Source organism: Hermetia illucens, chromosome 5 (assembly GCF_905115235.1).
Source record: "Hermetia illucens chromosome 5, iHerIll2.2.curated.20191125, whole genome shotgun sequence".
Taxonomy (NCBI): domain Eukaryota; kingdom Metazoa; phylum Arthropoda; class Insecta; order Diptera; family Stratiomyidae; genus Hermetia; species Hermetia illucens.
In genome coordinates, this window is record NC_051853.1 from 47,233,826 (window position 1) to 47,261,441 (window position 27,616).

Genomic DNA, 27,616 nt, shown 5'->3' on the forward strand with positions numbered 1-27,616 from the left:
AAAATCTGGTGGGGAAAATACTAGCAAAACAAGAGAATTGGGGTGCGGCCAACTGCATGATCGCATCTATTCAAAATAAATTGAGAAAGGCAGAGGGGAGAAGAAAAGCGTGATCACCTATGCCGCGTATAGAAAAAACGGGATTAAGCTAGAGTGAGCTGACTCCGCCCCGTGATGTAATACCTTAGGATGGTTCCGCGGGGCAGGGAAGGAGTCGGAGGTGGCTTTAGTGGGTAAAAATCCCACACACTGGTGTGCCCAGACTAGTGTCATTGTGTTTCCGCTTATTCCCTTCCATATTTCTTCATCCAGTACGTCGCTTGCTAATGCATTACGTTAATCATCAATTAGTATCCTATCTGTGTGCATATAGTCGTAAATTGTGCAATAAAAATCTCGACAAAACGGAAATACTTATCGCTAAGTTCGTGAGATGAAAAGGAATAATAAACAAATTAGACGTTGGAAATTCTAGAGCAAACCTTGTACGGATTTACGGCCTTGGGCGATCGATTACCTACGACATCAGGGTTAACCGTGTTAAAATCCCTTAGTTAAGATTACTGAAGGAAAATTGAAGGTGAGAAACACTGTCAAAACTGGTGAGTATCCAGAAATGAAAAATGCATTATTTGCGTGGTTCGTTCAAGAACGTACGAGGCACACACCATTATCGGGTTAAATTTTTTGTGAAAAAGCTAAATATTTTTACGGTTTTCGCACTAGTGGTGGTTGGCTTGATAATTTAAAAAAAAAATTTGGGATTTGTCTTTTAATTTTAACGAGAAAAAAATTATCTAACAACGCGTGAAGCCCTACTTGCAGAAATTAAAGTTAAAAAGTTAAGAATTAGGTCTTCAACCAGAGCAAGGCCACAACACGGTCAAAAGTGGCCTATTTTGGAGGATGTTGTCGCACAAACTTTTGGGCCCTTATTCGAATAAAGTGCCCCTGGAACGAAAAAGTCAAAACATCGATTGACATTCATCGAGAACACATAAACCGTAATTTACTCACCTTTCGCTTATAAAAATCAAACAGGCGGATTGGTGACCTGAAAAGTTTTTACGGAATGGTTCAAGCAAGATTTTATACCGGCTATGAAAAAGTTATCAAAAGGCCATAACTTGCCTGCTACTTCTGGATAACGCCTACCCATGGACCATAATGTAAGTCATCATCATCATCAATGCCACAACAACCAGTATCCGGTCTAGGCCTGCCTTAATAAGGAACTCCAGACATCCGGGTTTTACGCCGAGGTCCACCAATTCGATATCCCTAAAGGCTGTCTGGTGTCCTGAACTACGCCATCGCTCCATCTCAGGCAGGGTCTGCCTGGTTTTCTTTTTCTACCATAGATAATAATGTAATATAATGTAATTCAGCCGATAAAAATTAATTACAAAATATCCCCCATACATGTAAAAACGGGGTATACATTTTTTTCACCGAGTATAGTCATGTGGGGTATCAAATGAAAGGTCTTGACTGGTAATTTCCGAAACCGGTATTAGTTTTGACATTGGTTGCAAGGGGAGAAGTGCGGAAGTCCAAAATGGGTGAAGGACCCGTTCTTAGAAACTACCCAACTCAAATATCTGAAAGGAAATATGGTGGTCCAGTACATGGTATCTTGGACTCAAAATACTCTTCATTCCGATACCTGTTTAAATAAAGTTAACAACAGTATATTACCATATTTATTATAAGTATATTTTCAAGAAATTGGCTGTAGAAACCTCCTGAATTTTATCCTAGAACATCGACGTTTGCAGCAATAGGAGGATAATACTACCAAGTTTAGTGGAAATATCTTGCAGTCTAAGACTTTGAATGTCAGTATCATACCAACGTGAATGGTTTGACAAACGAAATGCAAAAACACCACCAACTAGATACAAATTAGGCAAATGCCAAATTAAATATGCTTATATAAGAAATATACAAAACCTTTCATACCTGCCGCTTAGCCTCCGATTTCCCGACTTGTTTGCAGTATAAGTGCACTTTTAGTGATCCGGAATCCTTCTATAATCTGACGGTTTCGTGATCCCATATGTGTCCTCAGGACCGTAGAGAGAAAATCCGGGCCCGGGGTGAAAATTGTGTAAGAAATATACAGGTCTGGGGAGAAAATTATGCGGACTCGCCTATTATCCCTTTTTTGCATTGAAATTTCTATTCCGGCCCAGATGGGGAATCCCCTCTTCTCTTGCCACCCTCTCTCGTCAGGCCTGCGTGTTGGATTATCAAGATTATCCTACGCCGTACACTGCTCCACACTGATCCGGAGGTCGTTATTGTGGTTGATGCAGGAAAATCCAGACGGATAAGTGGAAGTAGTAGCATAGCAAAACTCAGAAACTACAAGGGCTGCAAGAAACAGTTCCGTTGTAATGTGGCGGAGCGAGCCACTTAACAATAACCAATAATCGATAAAAAGTGGGCAGCTGAATTTAAACATAGTGTCTGTCGATGATGGCCGACATGAACAATCGCTAAAAACCGCAATCACACCGGAAACCATCGAAGTCGGTTGGATTTCCCAGAAAGGTATTGGGATGCGAAAGGAATCCTAATAACTGATTTCTTTGAAAAAACTAGAACAATTACAGGTTAGTATTACTCCAGCCTTTTTGGCCAGCAGCGAAAAAACATCTGGTTTGAAGAAAAAATCTTCTTTCACAAGGAGAACGTACCTGTTCACAAATGTACTTTGACGACGATCTCCCCCGTTCTCGAACTTGAAAGAATTTGTTTTTGACCGCATCCCAGACGCTCACTTCCGAAAAGGAATACTATTGTTAAAAAAACGCTGGACCAAGTGAGATGAAGTGGGAGATTACGTAGAAAATTATTTTTTAACTGAAAATCGCAGTTCTTCATTATTAAGGGGGTCATCCCGTGTGTCGGATTCGCAGAATCGAATTTTTTTTTGACATCGATATTCGGAGTCGTTCGGAAATTATAGTGTTAAACATGTGTCAGATTTATGTCGATCGCCGTAATAAAGCTCGTATTATCGATCCGAATGACTTCGCTAAAAGGACAAGGATTGAAGCCAAGGCTGTACATGTGTTTCTTGAAGAAACCTAAGGTTTATGGACTAGATATAACAGATTAATAGTCAGTTAAGATTTAATGGCTAAAAATCACATTCTACTTTTTAAATGCGTTTTTCTCAAGACTGTATGTTGAAAATCAGTTGCCACCATAGCCCAAAATCTATCCAACCGAATTCTTTGAAATTTTCACGATTTATTCAGAACATATTTCTACGGTCCGCAAACTAGGATAATTGCAATTCGTTCAGTAGTTTTTTTTTATTCATTAAAGAAGCCGTGAAAAAACACCAAAATTCGCAAAAAAAAGTTTAACACGGCACCAAAAATTTAGTTTTTAATATTTTTTAATAATCCTAGTTTGTGGACTGTAGTTAGGTCTGTACGTTAAAATGCCGTTTACTTTTTTTCTTTAAGATGATCACAGCGCCCTCTAGAGTGGCAGCAGAAAAACACCTTTTTTGAAGATAGGTGCATAAATTGCCTGTATTTCAATAACCAACTATGCGATCGGGGTGGAAAAATTACTACGCACGCTCAAGATATTAAATCTATGGTGAAAAATTTGTATTTGTATCTTTATCCAGTTCTTGACAAAAATTTTCTAAAAAAAAATGGCCTTCACATGGGATGACCCCCTTAAGCCGAGTGTCTCCTACCTTAGCTTCACACAGAATATATGTAAGTTCGGAAAATTAAGAATTGGCACTACTGTAGTTTCCCCGCTTCCCCCCGTTTTAGAGGATATTCGTAAATCTCTGGAGCATGGACCAAAACAGCCAAGAAAAGGACACTCAGAACAAAAAACCAGAAAAAGACCAAATCTTTATTTTTAGCTTTTTTTAGTTAACAGACACAGAGAATAGATAAAAGTGTAAAGACAAAGATATATATATATATATTATTTGGAAGATTTGGAAGATAAATAAAGTAGATAATTTTTTCCATCCAATTATCTTAACTGTGAATGAGTTAAATATAATAAGCTTGCGGTTTCCAACTTGTTCATTTATAATGATTGATTTATAAGTTGTGTTAATGATAGTAAAAGTTATCTGTGGTTTTTTTCCTCTCTATGTCTATATATCCTATTTTTTTTTCCGTTTTTTGGTTCATAAGGTATTCTCAAAGCATTTTGGGGATTTACGGGGACAAATAAAATTTACTTATTATCTCTGCAATATACCAAAAAGTCTTTTGTAGAGAGTAAATACAGGATTGCACCGAGGACAATATATCTCGGGAATTCGTTTTGTAGAGAACGTTCTGTTCAAGGTCGAAAAGGAATGGAAGAATGGGTTATAACCCTGGGTGGTGATTGCGTCGAATGTTTTCGGCTTATAATGGTTTAAGTGTAGAATTGTATCAATAATGCTAATATTCCACCAAACTCTACAGCATTAAGAGAGATATCAGTGCGGGAAGAAAAACAACAATTTTTTATTGACAAGAAAGAATGAAAATAAACTTATAACTAACTTAGGGGCTACCTTAACAGTTAAACTTAATCTAGGTTATATCATTGAAGCTTAACCTAATTTATCACTAAAGAAATATATGTGTGGAAATATTTACAAATCATTTTAGAGGAAAAGTCGAAAAAAAACCTCCACTCGTTGAGCATATTTAAAAACAGGGTGGGATATTATATTTAAGGATAGGATACAAGGATATGAAGACACCAGTTGCACGACCTAGTGCTTTCGTTATATGAGGGACGTGGGAGAGGCGAGAATTCATTGTCACTTCGAGGTATTTGACTGTTTTACAGTAGGAATGGGATCGTCATGAATTGTAAGTGACAAAGATCTAATGTTACTCCACATTTTCGGCGTCATTCTCATGTTTCCATGGAAGACAATGGTCTCGCATTTGTCGGGATTTAAGGAGAGTTTTCAACAGGTGAAATAATGGTAAAGTTCGTTTAAATAAGAATTCAGACGCGCTTCACCGCGGGAGATGTCTTTGTTGGCGGTATATAGGATTAGGTCATCCGCGTATTAGAGGATCCGGATAGGACACGGATGATGAGTTGGTTTGGGGATGTCTGCGGTGAACAGGGAGAACAGCAAGGACTGCAGCCTGAGGAATGCCGGCGGGGCAAGTATAGGACGGGGAAAGGTGCTGCTGGATGTTGACTAAGGATTTCCGCCCATCTAGAAAGCTAAGAATTAGCTTACAGAGGTGCGAATGGAAATTGAGGATTTCGGAAAGCTGTTGCAAGTACAGTGTTTGTCTATGAGGGATTTGATGACCCGCTCAAAAATTTTGGTGGAGCAAGATAGGATAGAGGTAGGCCTGTAGCTATCAGGATTAAGTGGATTAAGATTCTTTTTTGGGATGGGTACAATGCGAGCACTTTTCTAATCGGTGGGGTATCAGTGCGGAAAGTATTTTTATATAAAGATGTCAGCATAATATTTTTCCCCTTGATTTATATATCCATCGGTGACAACGAAACCGATTACAATACCTATTACATTTGCTAAAGAGTGGCGGCTGCATGATGTACGGGGAGTTGGACCCATTCAGGAGAAGCTTGTCAATTTCGAAATCTGCCCCGAGGTAAAAGTGTCAAAATATAAGGATCTAGAAAACTCAATAAACACATTTTTAAACAAATATTTAAAAACTCAATGAACACCTTGAAAAGTGTAGTAACAACAATAATTCAACCAACAATCGTAGAGAACAGAGCTCTGATCCGGAAGAAATAACATTCACAATACTTGCAGCAAAAATAGTTAATAGATAGTCATTAGGGTCTTTTAGAACAGTTTGCAGAAGAAAGAAACAAAACGGAGGATCATCTATGGAACACTGAAGGATAATCTATGGAACCACACCCTTAAAGCTACGATACGCTAAACTGGTGGTTCCTAGAAACTCTACCAAAAGTCCGGAAGGTAGAAGCAAGTGTTCCAAGTGCTAGTGTTAGCAGCGAAGGAAACCACAAAATGGATAGACAAAGGTCACAAATAAAACAACTAAGAAGATAGCAGAAAAACGAATCCTCCCAAAACCAATTCTTATCTACAGTAAGGCCACAGCTGATTCCTGTCCAAATTTGGGCGGAAGTGTCAACAGGTTCGGATGAATCCAGAAAGGGATTCCTATGTTTGAGCTGAAACAATCCAATTAAAAACTCATTTGAGGGGAATGCCGCAGTGCGTAGGTCATTGCAAGGAACTAGATATGTCTTATCTAGAGGAAAACCGGCTCTCCCCTGTAAAGCAATTCAAGTTATAGAAAATTGAAAAAGAATCTATTGTGAGTTTCAAAAAGACCTACTTCGGTACACAAACAATACAATACAATGGAGCAGCGCAGGAGTTTTCGGCAGCCGTAAAGTTGGATGGGTTGTTTGTGTTTTAAGACGACATATACAGGCGCGTTGGTTAGCTCGATAAAGTAGGCATGAAGGGAAGGACATATCGACAAGGGTTGCAATTGGAACCTTAAATGCGCATTGAGGAAAACGGGGCCACGGAATAATTGATTTATTGATTGATGATGATGATTGAAAATAAGCTCTCACATTGTCTGAATTTGACGACATGTTTGACGACCTTGCTTTGGGACTTCGAATGGGGAAGTTGAGAAACTAACGCAAGGACGTGCAGTTTATTAGCGGACATAATGCTGACGAACGAAGGCCGGAAAGGGATTGTAAATTTGATTTTTGTTAGCACCGCACTGCCGCCTAACATGTCCTAGTACGTTAGCGAGAACTACACCCAAAGAAATTACCATTAAATTAATTTTAGCGAGATACCGTCTAGGGATGGGTCTTTTTCTATGTTATATATGGAGGAACTCCACTTTTAAAGAAAGGCAGATAGATTGTGCCCGAATTAGGTTGAGAATTCACTCAATTCTTTATCAAAGTAACGGCTAACTGATAGAGATTTATGGGCTAGCAATCTACAAATGTAGAATTTTTTCATATTTCGGATATGGATGCCATGCCTTGGAGGCGAAACTATTTATTTCCTCAAAGCTTTATGGTTGAATTCTAGAATGTATAAATGCGCCTCGCTCACGATATTTAAGCTCCTCAGTCTGCACTTGCGAAAAAGTCAGGAAAGGGAACAGCGTAGAAAAGATGATGGATATCATAACACAAAGGAACCAGAAAGCAATAGAGAAATCAATGGGAGAATTCATACCTAACTATGTAATCAACAAATCGGATGAACAATTGGTCCAGGGGCAACCATTACTATTCAACAAAAGAGTAAACTACGAGGTCGGGTGGACACCAAATGTGAAATATTTATGGAGAATGGGGAAAAGGAAACGCGTAAGGTTGCAAACTTCCAATATTCTGAGTAAGATGTTTGGCAATCATCTGAAGACAAAAAATGGGAGCTTTTTTGTAACAAAACTAAAAAAGGCACATAGGAACAGACTTCACCATGAAAATGAAAACAACTCAAGACAACAGAAACCAGACGCTTCAGGTATGAAAGGTTTTATTTATTTTGTTTGTTATTCTAGTCTATTTCCCCAAAAACATGGTAATATATAATATTAATATTAGCATAATTTGAGTATATATCGATATACAGAGTATTTTGAACCCTGCACACTGTGTAGAGGCAGCTTCATGGTTTTTTCTGATTTTTCACTTGAGTAGTTTTTGAGAATGGCTCCGTTAAAGAAATCATCAATTTCGACCTCCCGTAGTTCCCACCTTTCCAACAAATGTCGAAATTAATGCTGGCTTCGAAAAGTTATAATCAAGAACTTTTATTTGATACCCAACACGACTATATTCTAACCGATTTTAATAAGGCTTTGTTTTACAAACATAGGATAGTCACAATGTAGCTCAACATGGATAGGAGGCAAAAGGAAATAAGATACATCATCAAGACAGTTAAGAAAAGTAAATACAGTAAAACTCATCATGAATGGGATTCAAAATAAGATGCGTTAAACTGTCGAGACAACAACTTTCCTAATCCTTCAACAAGTCGGGAAAACGGAAGCTGTATAAAAAGATTTGAGTGGACATTTCTCCCATTAGTACCTAGCACGTAATGTATAATTATGCATGTATTATGTAAGTATATTCACTCTCGTGTCCTACTAACATTCAAAGTCTTAGAATTTGCACTGAAGCGGCAACTTTGACCTATTACAAGTTTGTTAGTGATAATGCGGTTCCTGCCAAAGGTAATAACATGCTACTATATTATAGCCTTCATTGCTGCAAACTTTCATGATTCTCGGATGAACTTAAGGAGGTTTTACAGTCAATTACTAAAAATTATTGAGAAGTACTATTATTAACTTTATTTTACCAAATATCGGTATGGAGGGTATTTCGAAGCTTAGGTCCCATATAGTGATAGCTTTTTGACTGTTTTTCAGATTTTTCGGTTGGGTAGGTTTCGAGTATGAGTCCGTGAAAAAATTACCATTTTCAGCTTCCGCCCTCCCCCTTAAACAATAAAGATTATCCACGGAATGCTATGCCAGGAGGACTTAAGAAGGAAGAAAAGAAGGGGCTGGATCACCATCACAAATAATAGTTAAATACTGAACCGGGCGGGAAACCGGAAGGTTTTGTGTATTTCTTATATAAAAATATTTGAGTGAACATTTGTCCGATTAGGACTTAGTACGTAATATATGCATTATTATATGAGAACACCCACTTTCGCGTGATACTGACATTCAAAGACTTGGATTTGCATAGAAGTGCGATTTCCACCAAACTTTTTATCTATCTATCTATAGATCTATCTATCTATCTATCTATCTCTATCTTATAGAGAAGGGTACTTCGAGGCCTAGGCAACATAGGCAGCCTCTTGATATCTTTCAGATATTTCGGTTGGGTAGTTTCTGAGAATGGGTCCGTTAAAGAAGTGATCATTTTCAACCCCCCGCACCTCCACCTTTCCAACAAATGTCAAAATTAAGACCGGCTTCAGAAAGTATTATCGAGACCTTTCATTTGATACCTCACATGACTATATTTGGTGAAAAAAAATTGCACCCCCCTTTTGCATATATAGGGACCTTCCTTAAGTTTGACCTAGAATAATGTAATTCACCAAATTTTGTGTCAATCGCTGCAACAGTTTCCAAGAAAAATTCTTGTTACAGACAGACAGATAGACATACAGACAATAAACCGATTTTTAATAAGGTCTTGTTGCACACAAAACCTTAAAAAGAAAGATAGGCAGACAGTGAACCGATTTAATAAGATTTTGTTTCCAACAACAAGGGGAACAGGGTGTGATCTGGGCATACTTTCAATTTGTGGGGAGCGAAAGTTCAGCAGACAATGGATTGTTAGAGAGATCAGCAACGTGCTAATAATGGCGGAACATTTCTTCTAGGATAATGGGGGTATTTTGCCAAGCTCAGCTAACTTTTTATTCTTATTCTTCCTATAGAATAAAGTTGGGGAGTTTGGTTGAGGCAGGTTGTGTTGAAAAAGCACAGTTCATGAATGTGTTAAGAGTGTAGTAGAAAAATTCGAGCAAGGTAGTTGGTGCATTGACTTGAGTTTCTTGATCAAGCATGTGAACTATGGAGTGCAAGAAGACTACACACAGGAGATTCATTTCTGACGGCATTGTTTGAATTTGTACGGTGGAAGAAAAGCATTGTGTATATTCGACGTTCTTCAGCCTTTTTTACGCATTTACTAAGGTGATAGTATCATGATGCATGATATGGGGTAACATACATAAGAAAACCGTCTAGGCGTCATCGACATTCGCGTCAGTTAGTTATCTCGTACAAAACCCGCGTATATGGAATGACATTTCGCGCCGCCTAGAAACTCGAAAATGTTTTGTGTTACGGAAAAATTCATTAAGTAGCCTGTACGTATTGGAATTTCCTATTTAGTCCAATAGTTGACAAGCAGCTATTAAAGTGGGTAGTTTACAGGGTCCTTTGCTTTCATGGCTTGAAGTAAGGTGACTATATACAGGAGGAGCAAATCTAGCAACAAAGAGGCACGGAATCTCATTATGTACCGTTCGGGTAAAGACGAAATAGGTAAGTGGCTCGTGATCCATCTGGCTAACGTATTGATGTGTCGGTATGCCGACGTTGCCTAGATGGTTTTCTTGGATGTGTTTCTTCATCCTATCACAGCAGGAAATTGATGCACCGGAAAGATTGATTTACTTGTTTGCTCCTCACTTCTTAGCAGAGCAAACACGAACCAATTGCCGAGAAGGTTGCGAGCTTCTTATAGAGGAATTTTGAAGCAGCATTCGCTCAATGATTCCATTAAAATCCATTACCATTAACTCGAAATGAATCTTTAAGGAAGCGCTGCCTTTGGTTCGCGCTGGGATGTGGCCACTCGCAGCCATGTGCTGGCAACGACATGGGCGAAGGTACTGCGGAGATCGATTGTTAAATAGGCCCCTGGGATGATAGTTTTCTTGTATAGTACATCCTAAAGGATATTGGCGTTGAGGATTTTCTCTTTGTTTGTGAGAAAAAGTTTAGTACAATTTTACGTACGGGAGAAATCGCCATCGGCTTCACTTATATCCTACGATAACCAGATTAAGGTGTCTGGGGAACCTGGGCTCTGGAAGTAAAACTCCGATTTAATCGAATCTCGTAAACATAAGTGCTAAATTTATTTAAAAAATCCCAGTTTAAACCTGTGATCATCAAGTCGGAAGCGCCAATATTATTCGCTTACTATGAGATACTAACATTCTCACGCAATATCAAAACCTGCAATCATTATTGTCATTATAAATATGCGTCACCTTAGTGAAAAACTGGGAAGTTAGAGTGGCTCATTATATTTATGCACTTGTTGAATTTCAGCATAACATCCCCTAACGTTTTTTCGTCAGAATTGATAATTCATCTATCTAGAAATAGCTGGCCGCGTCATCAGGGAAGGTGTATTGTCACCGTAGATTATATTACCGACGCTATCCATTACGTTATGATATTGTAGAAATATTGAATCTTTACCAAACTCGTCGATTAACATAGGTCATTAGTATAAAAAGCGATGAAAGCCGGCTACTTCTGGTTACTTTGTTCTGACTAGAATACGTTTGTCTGGGCACGTTCATGTTTCCGTGTCTCCGACCTGGTGTCAACTGTGCCAGCTGGTCTTATCGCGCGCTAAATTTCGGTCCTTGATTACTAACAAATGGAAAATGATAACAGCCAGCGTCTAATCCGTTTTTTTCCTAATCTCTTATTCAATGTTAACTATGACGCGGAAAGGAATGAGTAATAATAGAGAGACCGTAGGTTCAGGCGGAAACAAATGGTCTCCGTAACTGGTTTATCTCAGTAGCAGACATGACGCCAGCTATCAGCCTTTTAGGCAGTGCTTCGTATATGTCAAGTGGATCATCATAAAAAAATCGCGCTATACGTATATAGATAAACAGTGCATATCTGAGGTTCAAACTGAATTTATTGTAGAGTCATCGGGGTATTTTCCGAAGGTAGTATAAAAATAGGTGGAGATTCAGGTGGAGTTTAAGCTTAATATAAATATGTGAATGACCACGACGAGACCGCATGATTTGGTACTTCAGGTCAGTAACGATGGAACTTGAATGAAATTCCAAGTTTCTTTGTTTTTGTTTATGCATATTAATTGATTTATTATAGGAATATTCAGCATAGTGAGGAATATACTTATCTTAATAAGACATTAAAGATTAGAAATTTATGGAAGACTATGTTTATTTGCTAAAACATTAAATGCATAACTTGCAAATATTTTGGAAATTGATAGCTCCGTCAATAATCATACCGAAAGAAGTTTCATTGCTTTCGTTTCGGGATGGTTTGTTTTTGAAACGTGTTACCCAGCGCTATTGCTGGTGGAAGCAACTCCTGATTGTTTACTAATGCTGGTTCCAAGTTTGATATCTGATCGTGTTCACTGTCAACAGAATCGGATAATATATTGATTTTTATTAAAGTGGCGCATTTCTCTTTTCCGGTAGTTTACATCTAGGGTATTTTTCGGGTGGTTTGAAGCACAACCGAACCCTTCAAGCAAATGGAAATTTTTCCATGTTCGGCTTAGTAGAAAGCGAATTCTACCTTATTTAAATGAGCTGCCCTAAAATGACTGTAATGTTGATGGTTGAAAAAATCGGCATATAATGAGACCAAATGCTTTTCTCATAAAGAAATCAACTTCAGATCGTAGAAGTCTTTATACATTTATATCTGGGATATTTACCCTAGATAGAGCATTTGCTCCCGATTCAGCGAAATGCCCAGGTCCCCGCCAGGTTCTCCCGAGAATTCTGCCCCATGCATGTTTTGGGCCACGTGGGATGAAACCCATTGCATAGCATATCCCGCAATGCATTCGTCACCCTTTCTTAAAGTGTCAACTATTCACTGCCATTTCCGCCCTTTAGTTAACGCATCTACAAGTACTTGATCCATAGGAAGACTCAGGCCGGGTACTTGATGTAACAGTGTAACAGTGATGGTTGCTTTCCATTTGGTTCACTCTTATAACAGATGAAGTACCTATGTGCATTTATAAGTTTTAGACAAACCAGCAAAGGCGGATCTAGCATTGTGCCACTGTCTGTAGAAACAACGCTACCTAGCTGATGCAGATAGGACAAGATAGGACGAGTGCGATTGCTACTCAGACTGAGAGCCTTGGTTTTGTTGGTTTTCATCTTTAATACGACTCTGATGGTCACACTTTCCAAATTTAGAGAAATTCGGTCAAGTCACATTAGTCGGTGAGGGAGCAACCAAATGATGCGGATGTTACCAAATGTTAACAGCGTAGTCGAAGTGTTTGAGGAAAGATGTAATGGTACATTGAATTCCGTTCCGCTAGGACGTCACCGATAACTAGAAGAACAACATTGGCAACAGGACGCAATCTTGTCAGGCTCCACTTTTAATTTAACTACTAACTAACTTAAGGAATTCCTCTGACATTTTCACTCGCCATTAAATGTCGCTTTGATAATAGCTGTTAGTTTCTCCTGAATACCCCTCTGGCGTAGAGCAGTCCAGGTATACTCCCTGCTGACGCTGTCGAAAGCCTTCACGAAATCCTTCTATATATAACCAAATAGAGAAAAAATTCTAACTCAAAAACGAATTAAGCATTCTCGACGTCTGATTATAATCAACAATAGGAATATCAGGGCTCTGATAAAATCTTTTTCGGACATGTAAGGGAGAACTAAGTTTGAGGAACCGTAATGACAAGGGTGAACGATTTGTGGCTTGCTGCAGTCTATACCACCTCATCATCATCATCATCACCTCATCATTGGCCAAAAATATATAAAAACAAACCCTGACATAATTTCAGTTCGGTTTCAACTGTTGCAAGCAAGCAATTTGCTGACATTGTTGCCGATTTGCCAAGGACGACATTTTGATAAGTACTTAAAAGCGCTGTTTTCTCTACGACGATTTAGGTTCTTAATTCATTCTGAAATGGTGCGACAAGATTTGAAAATATGGAAGCGGATAAGAGACTGAAAGTTGCAACTGCTGCTGTAAGTGAGGCAAATATGATGCGCTTGAGCTCCGATATTGCAATAAATTTTAGGGAATAAATTCATGACAAAACGGAATTTATTATTGCGTTACTATGATATGCATTGGTGGTATACTACATAACAGAATAATTTGCAGGTCACTACGTTTCTCAGTCATGTAATATCTGGTGTAGTTTCACCTCTTGTGGATGAAATGAATGGTAACATCCGGAAAGGGGCTACTTTTTCCAGGCAGAAGTGAAATAATCTCGGTGATCAAGGCGCTCAAGTAGAGTGAAATCTCGGTTTGGAACTATTCATCGCAGCCCTCTGGTGAGCTAGTTTTTCCTTCTATCCGAAAATACTGGGAAACCGAAAATTTTCCCAGTCAGTGGAAGAAGGGGATGATCGTTAAAATCCGAAAGAGCGCACTTGTTTTGAGGGTGATAGTTGCAGGGATATTGGTGTACTCCATTCTATTGCAAAAATAATAGCTTATTGATTATTTGGGGTGGATCAAAGAAAACATATGGAGACCAGGTGGTTTTTCGCTCTAGTTCTTCCTTTTGCATACCACATCAATACCCTTCGAATCATTGTGGAACGGTATGCGGAGTTTGGGATGCTTTGCACTAAAAATATATTCCGAACAAATTAATAGCTCTATGTGTTACATCGCTATACAATCCCCGGGAAATTTTAAGTCTATAGGGATCTATACGGATCCGAGAAGGTTGTTCGGTCACTGATACTGTGCCCTCCTGCTATCGGGGACGTTCTTCATGCTATTTTGTCCGCAGGACATGGAGGGGCTCATCAAATCGACTAAGCTGGTAACATCTCCTTGATCAAAAATTTAGTCTTAGATTTTGACCTAATGGCTCTGAATTTGGAAAAGAAATCAAGTAGAGTGAAGATAAAAAGGAATAAAATTAAAGTTATCTTCTTATCTGCAGAAATTTACAAAACATTAAAGGCAATTTGGTCAATTTGTATTACTTGGTAATTGTCTTTATTGTGATACCAATTTCGATGTCACTCGCCGCATTAAGGGGGTTTTTGGAATTTTTTTTCGGCAATAAAGATAGATATAATCCTTCTAATCATTTTATACATATGTTATTATTGGGGTCTTGAACTATGATAAAACATTTTCGATTGGTCAATTTGATAATCATTCATGGTTTTTTTTATGGTAAAAATGGGCTCCTCTAAAAAAAGAGGAGAATGGTGGGAAGCAGATCGCTATTTATAGTAATCTGAAACCAAAAATTCAACCCTTTTCTTATCCTGTATACTCGCCGCTATCATCTGAACCTCGACCATAATTTTACTTTACTAAATATTAAAATGGCGGAGTGTAAAGCAAAATCTTCAAAAATCGGGTCAAATTTTCCTCGAAAATCCAGAAGAAAAATAAGAAATTATTAGCGAAAAAACATAATCGCGGTTCGAACCAGGACTACGGATGTGTAGAAAATTATGTAAAAATTTCAGCCCGACCGGTTGAACAAACTTTTAGTTGTATTTCCCACCAGTTGGAAAAAAATGTTTTTCGAGAAAAGCGCGTTTGAAATTTTCGTTTTGTATGCACGTCAACATGGCTCGAGCTCTCCTGCTTGCTGTAACTTGATAAATGTTTTGAATTTCGACAGTATATTCCTAACATATTCTGCTTCCAAAACATATGTAAAACAAAAAATCAATTTCTGCAAACCGTCAGGTAGGAAAACCCCGTTAATAGTAGAAGGCAAGGTCTTCCACAACCTCTTTAAAAACTCGTGGCGGTCACTTTTCTTAAAAATGTAAAAATTTATAGGGTCTCAAAGGGAAGGGGGCAGTTTGATATCACCGTGCTAGGGCGGGGAGGGTGTGCGGGGAAAGAACTATTACCCTCGTTGAAAGCGCGCGGCTATTGCCACCCTAGGTTATGGCACCTTAAAATAAAAGTATTTTAATATTATGAATAAACTTATTAGTAAGGCAATTATTGTCGCCATTTGGGACGAGGGTTTGTTATGGCTAATCACCGATTCTGATGGTCAAAATACCATCATAGGTACCCAGAGTCCATCTAGAGGGGAAAGCTATCCTAAATACCAACAAAATTGGCGAAATTGGCCGTGAAGGTCTACCCGCAAATACGGAAGCTAAACTGTAGTATTCCGTCGAGATGCACTTGTACATCTCTCTCTCTGGTAGTCAGGTTGCCTGGCTCGGGAATGTGGGAAGATCCCATTCAACACTTCAGTCCCTCACGTATCATTAAAAAAAACTTCACATGCCCTTAAACCAATGCGTGCCTACACATCGCAAATGGAAAAAAACACCAGCTCAGATAGATGATCACACCTCAAACAACAAGAATTGCACTTAATCTCAGAATAAATTTTAAAAATTGTTAAAGTCAAACCAATTCCTTCCCGCATATTTCCTATGGTATCTTTTAAGACTACTCAACTTCAATTTAGAGCAAATTTGAGAATGAAAACAATTTCCTCCGCTATAATTTCCTATAATTTCCGATTATAAAACTCCGAAATCACAAAAGACCATGTTACTCTATTAACAGACATGAACCAAGTCCTGACTTGCCGATTCGCCTTGGCTCAGCGGCCCAATGTCCCGCTAATTTTTCGGCTCAAGCTATGAACCCAGCATTCGCATTTGCATGCATAACATTTCGCCTTAGCACGAAACAAATCTTAGAAATGCATTTAATAATATGCAGCAAGTATATAGTGAAAACTACAACAAGAAAAGGTTAATGATCATTTTTTAAATATTTGAAATTTCTTTACTATTATTAGAAATATTGAATTTTAGGTTTTCGGCAAGTTTAAAAGGTGATAGGGGTATCTGGAAAAGTTTGTCATTAGGATAATAAGAACTATCGTTTATAAATTATTATTTTAAAATATGTAAGTGAATGTCGAAATGGGAAGTAAGGAATTTAAAGAAGGATAATGTAGATATTGAAGGAAGTGAAGTAAGAGAAAGGAAGCATGCGGTATACTAGCAAATAACTGTCTTGTCAGTTCGTTACAGGACAAAACAAACGAAATGATGCACTAGCTGCGAAGCCGTAAATACTTTAGGTTCGAACACTTTCGGAGGGGGCAGTACCGAAAATTATACCGACCGTCTGGTGTCTCTATTCGTGTAAAAGTTACTCGCAGGCTCTAATCCTTCATCAGCAATTGCGTCCATCGCGTCATTGGGGTTTTCTGTCCTGAAGTGATAGGTCACAACTCCACTGTTGGCTATGCTATGCAATGAAATCTACTATACCAGGATGGCCGCCGAGTGTGTGACGAGTAGGGATTACGGGAAACCATATAGCTGTTCGAAACGTGCATGTCCGAGGGTATCTTTCCAGTACCGTGGAAGCGGCAGAAGCTGGTGCTGCTGGCTAAGGCTGGCAAACCGCCAAGGGAACCGTCCTCCTATAGACCCATATGTCTTCTAGACACTATGGGGAAAATTTTGGAGCGGGTTATTTTTTAATAGACTACTCCCAGTCGTCGAGAGCCAAGGCGGCCTTTCAGATAGGCAGTATGGCTTCCGTAAAGCCAGATCAACCATTGATGCCATCAAAATGATTACTGGTTTGGCTGAAAAGGCAATTTATGAAAGGGGTTGTACCGGCAAATATTGTGTGGTGGTCGCCCTGGATGTGAGGAATGCATTCAACTTCTACAATTGGAACCTTATACGAAAGTCTCTGTCGACGATTGATGTTCCCACCTACCTCGCCGCTATTATACATAGCTACTTGCGTGAGCGAACACTCTTGTATCATACCGGTGATGGACCCAAAGAGTACGTTGTCTCCACGGGTGTCCCACAGGGCTCTGTACTGGGCCCACTACTGTGGAATATCATGCATAATGATGTGCTTAACCTTCCGGTTCTAGAGGGGGCCACGGTGGTGGGTTACGCCGATGATATAGCACTGGTTGTGGTCGCAAAGCACCTCGAGAATGCTGAGTTGTACGCAAGCGAAGCAATCAGTGTTGTTAAGGCTTGATTACATGGTGCTCGACTGGCACTCGCTGAGGAAAAGATGGAAGCGATCCTCATCACTAAGAGCCGCAAAAGAAATTAAGCCCGCATTAGAATCGGGAATCGTATCATCACTTCCAAGCCGGCCATCAAATACTTGGGGGTGATGATAGACGGAAAACTCAATTTTAAGCAGCACATAGAGCATACTTGCAAAAAAGCATCCACCACGAGTATGGCTCTCGCAAGGATGATGCCGAACGTAGGAGGGCCGCGGTATACTTGCAGGCTGCTCATAGCCAGGGTGGTGAGTTCTATCATGCTGTATGCAGCCCCAGTTTGGGGAAACGCGCTGCAGGTTTTAGGCAATGCATATAAACTGAGTACGGTTTACAGAAGAACAGACTTAAGGGTGTGTTTTGCCTTGAGGACCCTCTCAGACGATGCAGCGTTCGTCATCTCGGGAATGATGCCGATTGACATCCTGGCAACCGAAATGATGAACATTTACAACACCAGGTCCATCTCTCCCTTATCGCAGGTGAAAAAAGCCGAAAGAGGGAGATCCATAAGCAGATGACAACAGCGATGGGACCAGTAAGAAAAGGGTCGTTGGACTTACAGGTTGATACCTTCGATCAGGGAGCAGCTAGAGAGAAAGCATGGGGAGATTGGTTTTAGTGAGTAAAAATCCCACACTCTGATGTGCCCAGGCCAGAGTCTTTTGAAGATTTTCACCTCCTAAAAAAAACCAAAAAAAAAACCATATACTTATAATCTATGTTCCATAAAACCTTGCAAATGATTCAATGAGTCAGAACCACCTCATATGTATTCTTCCCCATTGACCTAATCCACACTGATAGTGTTAAGATGAACAGAAGCAATGCGACAATAATGATATCAGAACCTGAAAAGAAAAGAACAATATTGTATGGTACAGAGAGCCTTCCTCTCAATTTGACAATACCGTCATTGTTGTCACGAGTCACGGTTATTGTTTGGAAAGTCAAAAGATCTCAAGATTTCAGTGGCACTATAAGAATAGGCTTTCTGGAAAATCACGGAGCCATGCGTTGGGGAAAATTCAACGGAAGAAATATGAACTGATAGTCTAGTATATTTCCATGCAGGCTGTTGAGACGAGGCGAGCGAACATTGGCAAGGACAATTCATCCGGGGTGGGGCGCCAACAAACGGGGTTAACATTGATATGACCGCCCACTCAAGGTCGTTTCTAGGCCATGAATCAAAGACGTGATCCGATAAATTTCACATTTCATGCTCTGGAACATCTGGAATATTTACTTTCATAACAAATCAGGAACGCCTTGGAACTCACCCGCGAACTATTTGGTACCCTCCTATTTCCTGGGCAAATTTATGACTAATCATAATTTCTGTTATTCTGTTTCGCCAGACATGCCTAGAATAAATAATTATCCAGCTGTGATCACGTGCCCATCGAAAATTACCATGATCAGAGTTAATTTTCTGTAACTAAATCACTACAGCCTAACGTGAACTTTTCCAAACAATAGGAACATGTGTTCATATATGTAGGGTTGCATGCGGCCAGCACGAGTTGCTCTGGGACTCAATAATTTATACTTATGTTATCAAGATAAATTCGCGCGGCTCTATTGCATCATTAACAATTCGAGGCGATAAAAAGCGATAATTTCGCACTATTAGTAAGACGCCGAAGCCAGTGAGCGACTCAGTTTAGCGCGATAAGTGAAAGGTATCACATTACCCAAGTTAGAACTTGAAGTGGACGAAATTTACCAGTGTGGATTCGGCCTAAATTGAAATTCGAAGTTAATTAGTGATTAAAGATTCTTTCTTGTTTTCAAAAAGTAAGTTTAATGATTAGCAATATCAGAATAGTACAAAGTGCTCAATCTAGTTATTGGCAATAAGGCGAGGGTGTGTATTTTGTGCGAGTAAGGTCATGGTTGCCGCCGCTAAGACCTAGCTAAAAAGTTTTTGAGATTGTAATGCTAAATTGAGATAGGCCGCTTTGTTTTGTGATAGTGTCAGCACATTAGATTGTGAAATTAGACGGCAGTTTTGCGTTTACCTCTGCTATCAATCTTAAGCAAATTCGCGAAATATGCAGTTCATCTTTAATCTGCTTTTATCCAGTCAAGAACAGAAATTATTCGTTTAACAAAAAAAGATGGGAAACTTTTTCAAATCAACGGGAAATTTAATCTAGGAACGTGATAATTTCTCCAGTAATTTTCCTCTGAAAAGTCAGCACGCTGTGAGTCAGTATTCGATTTTCTTGTAGTTAGCAACACAATAAGATATGACGAAGTGTGCAAAGGCTTCCTTGGCAAGTTAACTCTTTAATTTAATTTACGAGGTCATAATGCCAGTCATTGTTGGGGTGTTATGGTGGAAGCAGTGTCTACTTGTCTACAATTTATAAGAGGAGACTAGTGCGGTCAAATATTAAATGCCCACAGAGTTGGTATCTCCACTATAACTAGATGCGGCTCGGATGAACTGATTTGCAAAATATGCAGAGTTGCTTTTGCCACACAAAACCAATTATAGTTATTTTCCATATCAATTTAATTGGGGGCATATTCCAAAGAGTATTTTCCGCGCCTTTGAGATATCAGTTATTATGGGAGGCTATTGTGATTTATAGGAAAAAAACTAAATTTCGACCTACATTTTATGACTTTTAATCTTTCACTCCTCAATTGCGAGTTGTGACTATTTGAAAATTATAATGTCCAGATAAGGGATTTTTAAGGAAAAAAGTGTGGGATGAATTTCTAAAATATTACATATTATTATTCCCGAATTGTAACAATCCAGGTTGATGTCGGATTTTACCTAACACTAGCAGTAAGTGTCAAGTTCCTACCTATTTAAAAAGGGTAAATTCGCTTTGGTGATGGTGATCATTGGTAAGTTAATGGGAAGATCTATCAAGGAATTCTCACAACATCGAGCGCGTTCTCGCAATTGTGTACTTCTGCATGGTTGGAACTAGACTGTGCGAGGATTCCAGAATCCTTAAAGAATTCAGGTGCAATATTTGTAGCTGGGAAATAACCAACCAACCAACTACCCTCTCAAGACGCCAAATTTCTTTGATGTTTCGAACCAGTGGTTCATAATCCACCTTCGACCAATCTTTTTAACTAGCAGAACCTCCGGTCTGTTGTGTGGAATGTGGCGGTCAGTTAAAACTTATCGGTCCCATACCTTCCCTTACGCAAAACTATCAAGTACTACTTACGAACTGCAGGTAAACCGGATATGTCTTCGTGATCAACCCATGTTTCTATGGTCCGTCTCTAATGAAAAGCTACATATTCTGCACCGGTCGTTCTTCACCGGCTCTTTTATTATTAGTTTTTTATAAGCCAGATATCCCCAACTCAGAGCCATCTATTCACGAAGTGGGAGACAGACCGCAATCTACCTTACAAACATCCGTATGCAATGGACTCACCTGCCTGTGCTATAGAAATAAGCACAAAACGAGTCAACTTGGAGCTGATGTTGTGCCGCAATGGCAACCGGTCTATGGCAAAATTTAGGCAACGCATTCGGAATTTGGACATGATATTCCGTATCCCCCGCTAGATGTTTTCCAGATCAATTTTCGTCCACGCTAATATTCCGAATGTTTATGCCAATAAAGGGATGGTGTACACATTAAATGCGATTACTTTACTCTTCCTTGAGAGATGCCATTTCAGCATTAGCTTTCAGTCCTTCAGATCACTAACTGGAACATAGGTTCCTTGCAGACTTCCTAGGTGCTTGTAGGAGTCTATCTCGACCATAACTTGGATGTGGAGTTCACCAACGCTATGTTTGTCATGCGGCTCGTGATGACATTGGCGGATGGCTTGGATCCCATACTTGCTTAGACCGAACTCCATCAGAATATCACGGCTGAACATGTCAACTATGCATAACAGATTTCTAAGCTGATCATCAGTATCAGCATACAACTTGATGTCATCTTAGCACGTAGGCCCTAGTTGATTGCAAAAACATGTCCTGTAGCATCATCCAGTGGCATACAAAACTAAAGGATTGTCAGTGAACCTCCCTATGCAAATTTGATGTGTTGTTACTCTCGCATAAATATACTGATAAAGTGTCAATGCTAAAAACTGTCGCCAACGGATCTATGCAGCCCTGACTAAAGAGGAGATGAAACTGTTGATTGCAAACACGCTCTAGTGTTATGAAGCGTCCTTCTCGCTGGAAATTGATCCACCACTAAAGGCAAGCACTAGACTGCATTGGTGGACCTCGGCGCAAAACCGGGATGTCTGCAGTTCCTTATTAAGGCAGGCCTAGACTGGATATCGGTTATTGCGCCATTGATGATGATGACTAGACTCTGCATGGTACTTTGTAAGTTTTCATACGCTTGTGTAACTTCTAATTGCGACTTTCTAGCTAGAGGAAAATATATTCATTGGCTCAAGTATGCTCAAGTATGGTTACCCCTCGGTATATTAGATTCATTCAGAATCACGCTGGTATATGGGGCATCTTTCTTGGATAGTTGCTTTCCACCAGATTCCAGAAAAATGATTACACGATAAAGATCTCTCTTCGCGCTAGCTCAATATTTTATTTCGTTCTGCGATCTTATACTCAATATGATTTGCGAAATCTATGGGAATTCTTACGTGGACCGGCAACCAGAATCATAGAAAGAAACTTCAAACCCAGGGTGAAAATTATGCGATCTCCCTCTCCAGTTTCAAAATCAATCAAATTCTATTAATCTCCCTATTCCTAGGCTTCCTGGGAAAACCCAAGGTCTGGGTTGGATGACTGCCGGTTTCCTCCCTATTCTGAGATTCTGCCGGGACTTTACGGGTTCATCATTAAGAGAAAGTGGTTAGCGACAGCTCTTCTATCGGCTCAGAGCCCTTAGAAAATCTTCGACAATATGTCTACGTTGACCTTCCCTATATTTCACAAACACACAGTGATTGCCACTAAATTCTCTGATACAAATGTCGGAACGCTACATGGTTCAGGGCATACTTGATTGATACAAGATTCGGCTGAAATATGCCCCGTTTGAGGGCGCATTCTTTGAAATGTTTTCGAATAAAAACTTCATCTTCCAAGTCCTGAAGCGTGCCCCCCTCCCTCCCCAAAGCAGATGAAGCCATTTTGATTAGCATTTGTTTGTTCCCAAAAAGAAAAACTGGCTCCATAATGAAAATAAATTGAAAAATCAATTTAATTCCATTTAAATTTGTCTATCATATCATATCTGTCTGGAGAGCTGAGTGGTTAGAGCACAAGGTTGTCGTACGGAAGTTCGCAGTTCAAATCTCACTGGTGGCAGTGGAATTTGTATCGTGATTTGACATCGGATACCAGTCGACTCAGCGGTGAATGAGTACCTGAGTCAAAATCAGGGTAATAATCTCGGGCGAGCGCAATGCTGACTACATTGCCTCCCAGTGTACCGTTACGGTCTTGAATGAAGTGCTCTAACATACTTCAAGGCCCTGATCCAACATGGATTGTTGCGCCAACGATTATTATTATTATTATCATATCATATCAAGGTGGACGTTGCCTTTCCCCTCCCCTTGATGGCTTCTTTCCAAATATTTTTTTTCGGTTTTTAATTCCTGTTTTAGGTGGGTTAGTCGATTTTCTTCCTGTGAACATGAGCGAGCGTAGATTTATGTTTCTTATAGTTGTGTGACGCTTATGTTAACATTGACCACATCTTGAGGATTTTTTTGAGCGGAAGACCGTCTCGGTTTCTTACTTAAAAAATGCAAGTGAACTAGAAACTTAATGTCACAAATTTCATACCCAAAGTGCTTCAGGGATGTCTGGAGTTCCTTATTGAGGTAGGCCTAGACCGGATACCGGTTGTTGCGCCGTTGCTGATGATGATGAAAGTGCTTCCTTGGAAGTAGATCTGCTGAAAGGTGGAGGACAAGAGTTGATGCCATCGCACGATCCTTGGTCACCAGCTTACGCGACGAATTTGAGGCAAACACACTCCTTGATGAGGGCCAAAATTGTGTTGCTACGAGTAATAGAGCGAGGTTGGTCTGAAACCCGCTACAAAGTCACGCACGCATATTGCGGAAAATGCTCGATGCGTCTCCGTGGTAACAAGAGGCGACATGATGTACCTGCCCCTCTCTTTATAATCTAATTGTAGGAGCGGATGATACGACGTCGAATTGTCCCCTAATTGGCAGTTGTGACGCCGTACTGTATATTAGAGGAGCCAGACACAGTCACCAAGTCAGACGACTCCTACCGGTTATCCTCATTTTATGAGTGCACATTTTGTATATACTTAACTGCCAGGTGTGGTGATAGCTTCTCTGTGAATAATCTGCAAGAACATAGATTCCTTGAACTTTCCCCACGAACCTCTGAGATGCTGCGATGGGCTACAACCATTCAGACTGCAGCTATTCATCCCTCCTTCTTTCACAAGCGGCTTGGCATTCGCTATGATTATTATTAAAACCCGACGAGAGGGGTAGGTAAGGGAGTGATCCTTTTCGGGTTGCGGTTGTACGGGGAGCTCGGCAATCGAGTCTTCTACACAATTAAATTGATAATGTGCGATTTTAACAGGGCATGACTAAAAGCAATAACTTAAACAATAATTATGGCAACATATGATAAGATATGAATCATCCCTTATTAAAGGAGAGCTGCAAAGTTCTTCACCGATAGTTTTCCATTATTAATGTAAACCAATGTACTGTGATATCATTAAGGGAGTAATTGCAATCTCTTTGATAGAATGGTAAATATTCCTTTCACTATCTTTCTATCGCGAAAATTATTTGACAAACTAACCATCTTTATCGATATTACCTTACAAAAATTAAAATTGAATGCAGCATATACTCAACAAATTGCTCATACCGGTTTTTTGTCATCCTCTACGAAACAGACATATCGTTTTGATGACCCCCTTCTACTATATTCTGAATGAACTCCACGAAATGAGGTTATAATATCTTAAAAGCTTGTTTACCTATCAAGTCAGTACCTTTCCATATTACGTCTAATTGAAATTAGCATTTGATTTTATGGATTTCCACAAAATAATGAATTATCTCTCATACAATTTCCGCCTGAAAAAATCCCCTCAGTACGCATGATCATATCCTTGACCTTCATTCAGTTGCCAATAACACACACAGTTCCTAAAGGACAACCGGCGAATTCACATCTACTGAACTAGTGTCCCGACGAGAAGGCTTCTGTTTCAAATACTTAGTTTTGATTCAATTATGCTTTCAGATTCAACTATTAAAATGCCCGAGAGAAAGCTAAAAAATATCTTGGAACTTACCAGAGACGAGAAAAGGGACTTCATCAACTCCTTTGATACAGTGCTCTGTGACTGTGATGGTAGTTATTTTTGAATACGTTACTCGGTAACAGTTGGAAATGAATCACTTTTTTTCTATGTGCAGGAGTGATGTGGGAGTTAACTGGACCGATCCGCGGGTCAGGAGACGGTGCCAATAGTCTCCAAGAAGCTGGAAAGGATATTTATTTTGTAACGAATAATAGTAATAATACGGACGAGGTGTACATTAAGAAATTCATGGACATTGGATTTGAATTGGATTTGGTAAGTATTTTGCCGGTCTTTTAGTGAAAGTGGAAAAGTGGATTATGCAACTCTCACAACAACCGCGTATTCGAAATGTGAGACTTCCATAATTGAATAATAGAAATAAAACATTTCCCGCTTTCCATATTCTCATTCCCTCTCAATTTCCAGAATCACATTATCCATCCTGTTCGAACGATGATCAGCTACTTGAAAAAACAACATTTCAACGGAGTCATATATTGCATCACCGCCAAAGCTGTTGAAAATGCCTTAAAGAAAGCTGGCTTCCGAGTTCTGAGTGGGGTAGGTCCTTGAATGATACCAGTTACAACCAAATCTAACTTGATTATTTTTTCTCTAGCCAAGAGAAGAAAGCAAGGACATCTTACAGTTCCTTGATGACATTTTGGACGATGAACCAGTACGGGCTGTTATTATAGATTTTGATGTAACCATCTCGAATGCAAAACTGGCACGTGCTCAACTTTACCTGAAGAATCCAGACTGTCTTCTGATTGCAGGAGCAACAGATAAAACCATTCCACTGAGAAAGGACGTCAGTGTTATAGGTAAGCATTAAAATCACATTAGCCACATGCAATCCAATATTAATTTCACTTCTTCCCCAGGTCCTGGCTACTATATCGACATCCTATCGGAAGTCAGCGGGAAAAAACCAATCGTACTAGGCAAACCTGGTCACGAACTTGGACATATTGTCCGAGAAACGTGTGGGATCAAGGATCCAAAACGGGCTCTCTTCATTGGTGACGCTTTAGAACAAGACATCGGGTTCGGAATGAAATGCGGTTTCCAGACATTGTCGGTCTTATCAGGGATCTCAAGCAAAGCCGACGTTGAAGAACACCATGCCGAACATGGCGCCCCTAACTATTATGCAAATAGCATATCGGATTTTGTGAAATTTTTCAAAGAAGTTTAAGTTAAACTATCGTTAAGCATGGTTACTCTAAGTATTTAAGGAAATTGATTACTATTTGTATAGAAAGAAAGATATTTATTTAGAAAAAAAGGCGTAGAATAGCGAAAGATATTATTTATATAGCATATGTACAAATGAATGAAGGAATCATTCGCACAATAATTAAGTGTAAGACACACAACATCACAATAAATGTCAATTTTGAATGAATTGGTTTTTCTTTATGTGGTTCCCATTAACCTTTAAATGGTCCATAAACCATCAACAACACGTGCTATCGCTGTCGATTCTCAGAAGTAAATTCTAGCTCTCTTCATCTCCCGTTGCATGGCGTAACCCCCGTTGCTGCTCCTTAGAATGGGTAGTATTCACTTCCACTTCCGCTTTGTGATCCACACGTCTTCCAGTACCTGGCTTTAAATGTATACTGGATCGAAATGAAATCTCAGAGAAATTTGATGTACAAATCGGAGTCGCAGGAGGCTATCTTGCCGCCGACATTTTTCTTTGTTATCTGTGATGTTCTTCGTGTTTCCACTGGAGCACATGGAGGGATCCATCTGGATACCGATGGATAGATGGTTAATGTCATCTTTCCTTATTAGACAACGCCGGTGATGTCTGCTTGCTCTCTCACCGAGTCACCGAGTTCTTTCGGTAATGGAATCACTTTTATTTGCGGCTGCTTTTACCCATCTAGCACAATAATAAATTCCCACCTTGTTCACCGTTCAATTCTTAACGCTCGTCAATTTTAATGGCGCCCCTTCGAGACGTAACTGATAACTTGGTTTGCTCCAAATGAGCGTCTTTGACGGAGGTCAATGCACGTAAACATTCTCTGATGAGTTGTTCAAGACGTCTGCTGTCCGGTCATTATCTTGTACAGAGCAAAATCCAGACCAAAACTAATGGTGGACAGGCTCATAGAATCTACTTGGAACAGAAATATGGCAATCTCATCGACTGCAAGATCCATAAAAAAACATGGGCCTACCAGATGGGACGGCGTTCAATCAGATTAACCATGTTCTCATTGAGAAACGAGCGGTATCCAGCATCCTTGATCATCAGAGTAGGATATCGATGCCGCATAGCAAATAATGGGAATAGCAGGCCCACCCCCGCTATCATATTTGATATTAAAAGCTCCAGAACGAAGAAATGGTGTCGAAATATCTCGAAGGTTAGAAGAACAAATTCTGCAGATGCTAAACTGGCTCCGGGATAGCATTGATGTGAAGTGGAGTCAGTTAAAAGGCCTAATTGAGATGGCTGGAGAGAAAACTATCGGACACGAACCTCGGCGCGAAAAGAATGAACGGTTTGACGGAGAGTACCAGTAGAACATCAATGATAAAAATGTTGCATATAAACAATATTAGGATTGCGGATTAAATGATAGCTTTAAGGACCGACATTGGACTGTTGTTTAAGAAATTTTTTTTTTTTATTTATTTTTCTTGAACTTATTTCTGAGGAA

At 39.6% G+C, this 27,616-nt stretch overlaps 1 protein-coding gene across 1 annotated transcript in view; it reads left to right on the top strand.

The window, feature by feature from the left end:
* The window catches only part of LOC119657098, a 65,464-nt gene extending 39,124 nt beyond the window's left edge, over positions 1 to 26,340 (top strand). The window contains exons 7-12 of the mRNA XM_038063854.1: positions 19,395 to 19,428; positions 24,869 to 24,979; positions 25,045 to 25,205; positions 25,359 to 25,493; positions 25,552 to 25,759; positions 25,820 to 26,340. Of these exons, the coding sequence (XP_037919782.1) occupies positions 19,395 to 19,428; positions 24,869 to 24,979; positions 25,045 to 25,205; positions 25,359 to 25,493; positions 25,552 to 25,759; positions 25,820 to 26,133 (963 nt within the window). The 3' untranslated portion in view covers positions 26,134 to 26,340. The remainder of the gene's footprint in view (positions 1 to 19,394; positions 19,429 to 24,868; positions 24,980 to 25,044; positions 25,206 to 25,358; positions 25,494 to 25,551; positions 25,760 to 25,819) is intronic.
* Positions 26,341 to 27,616: the final 1,276 nt, after the last annotated feature.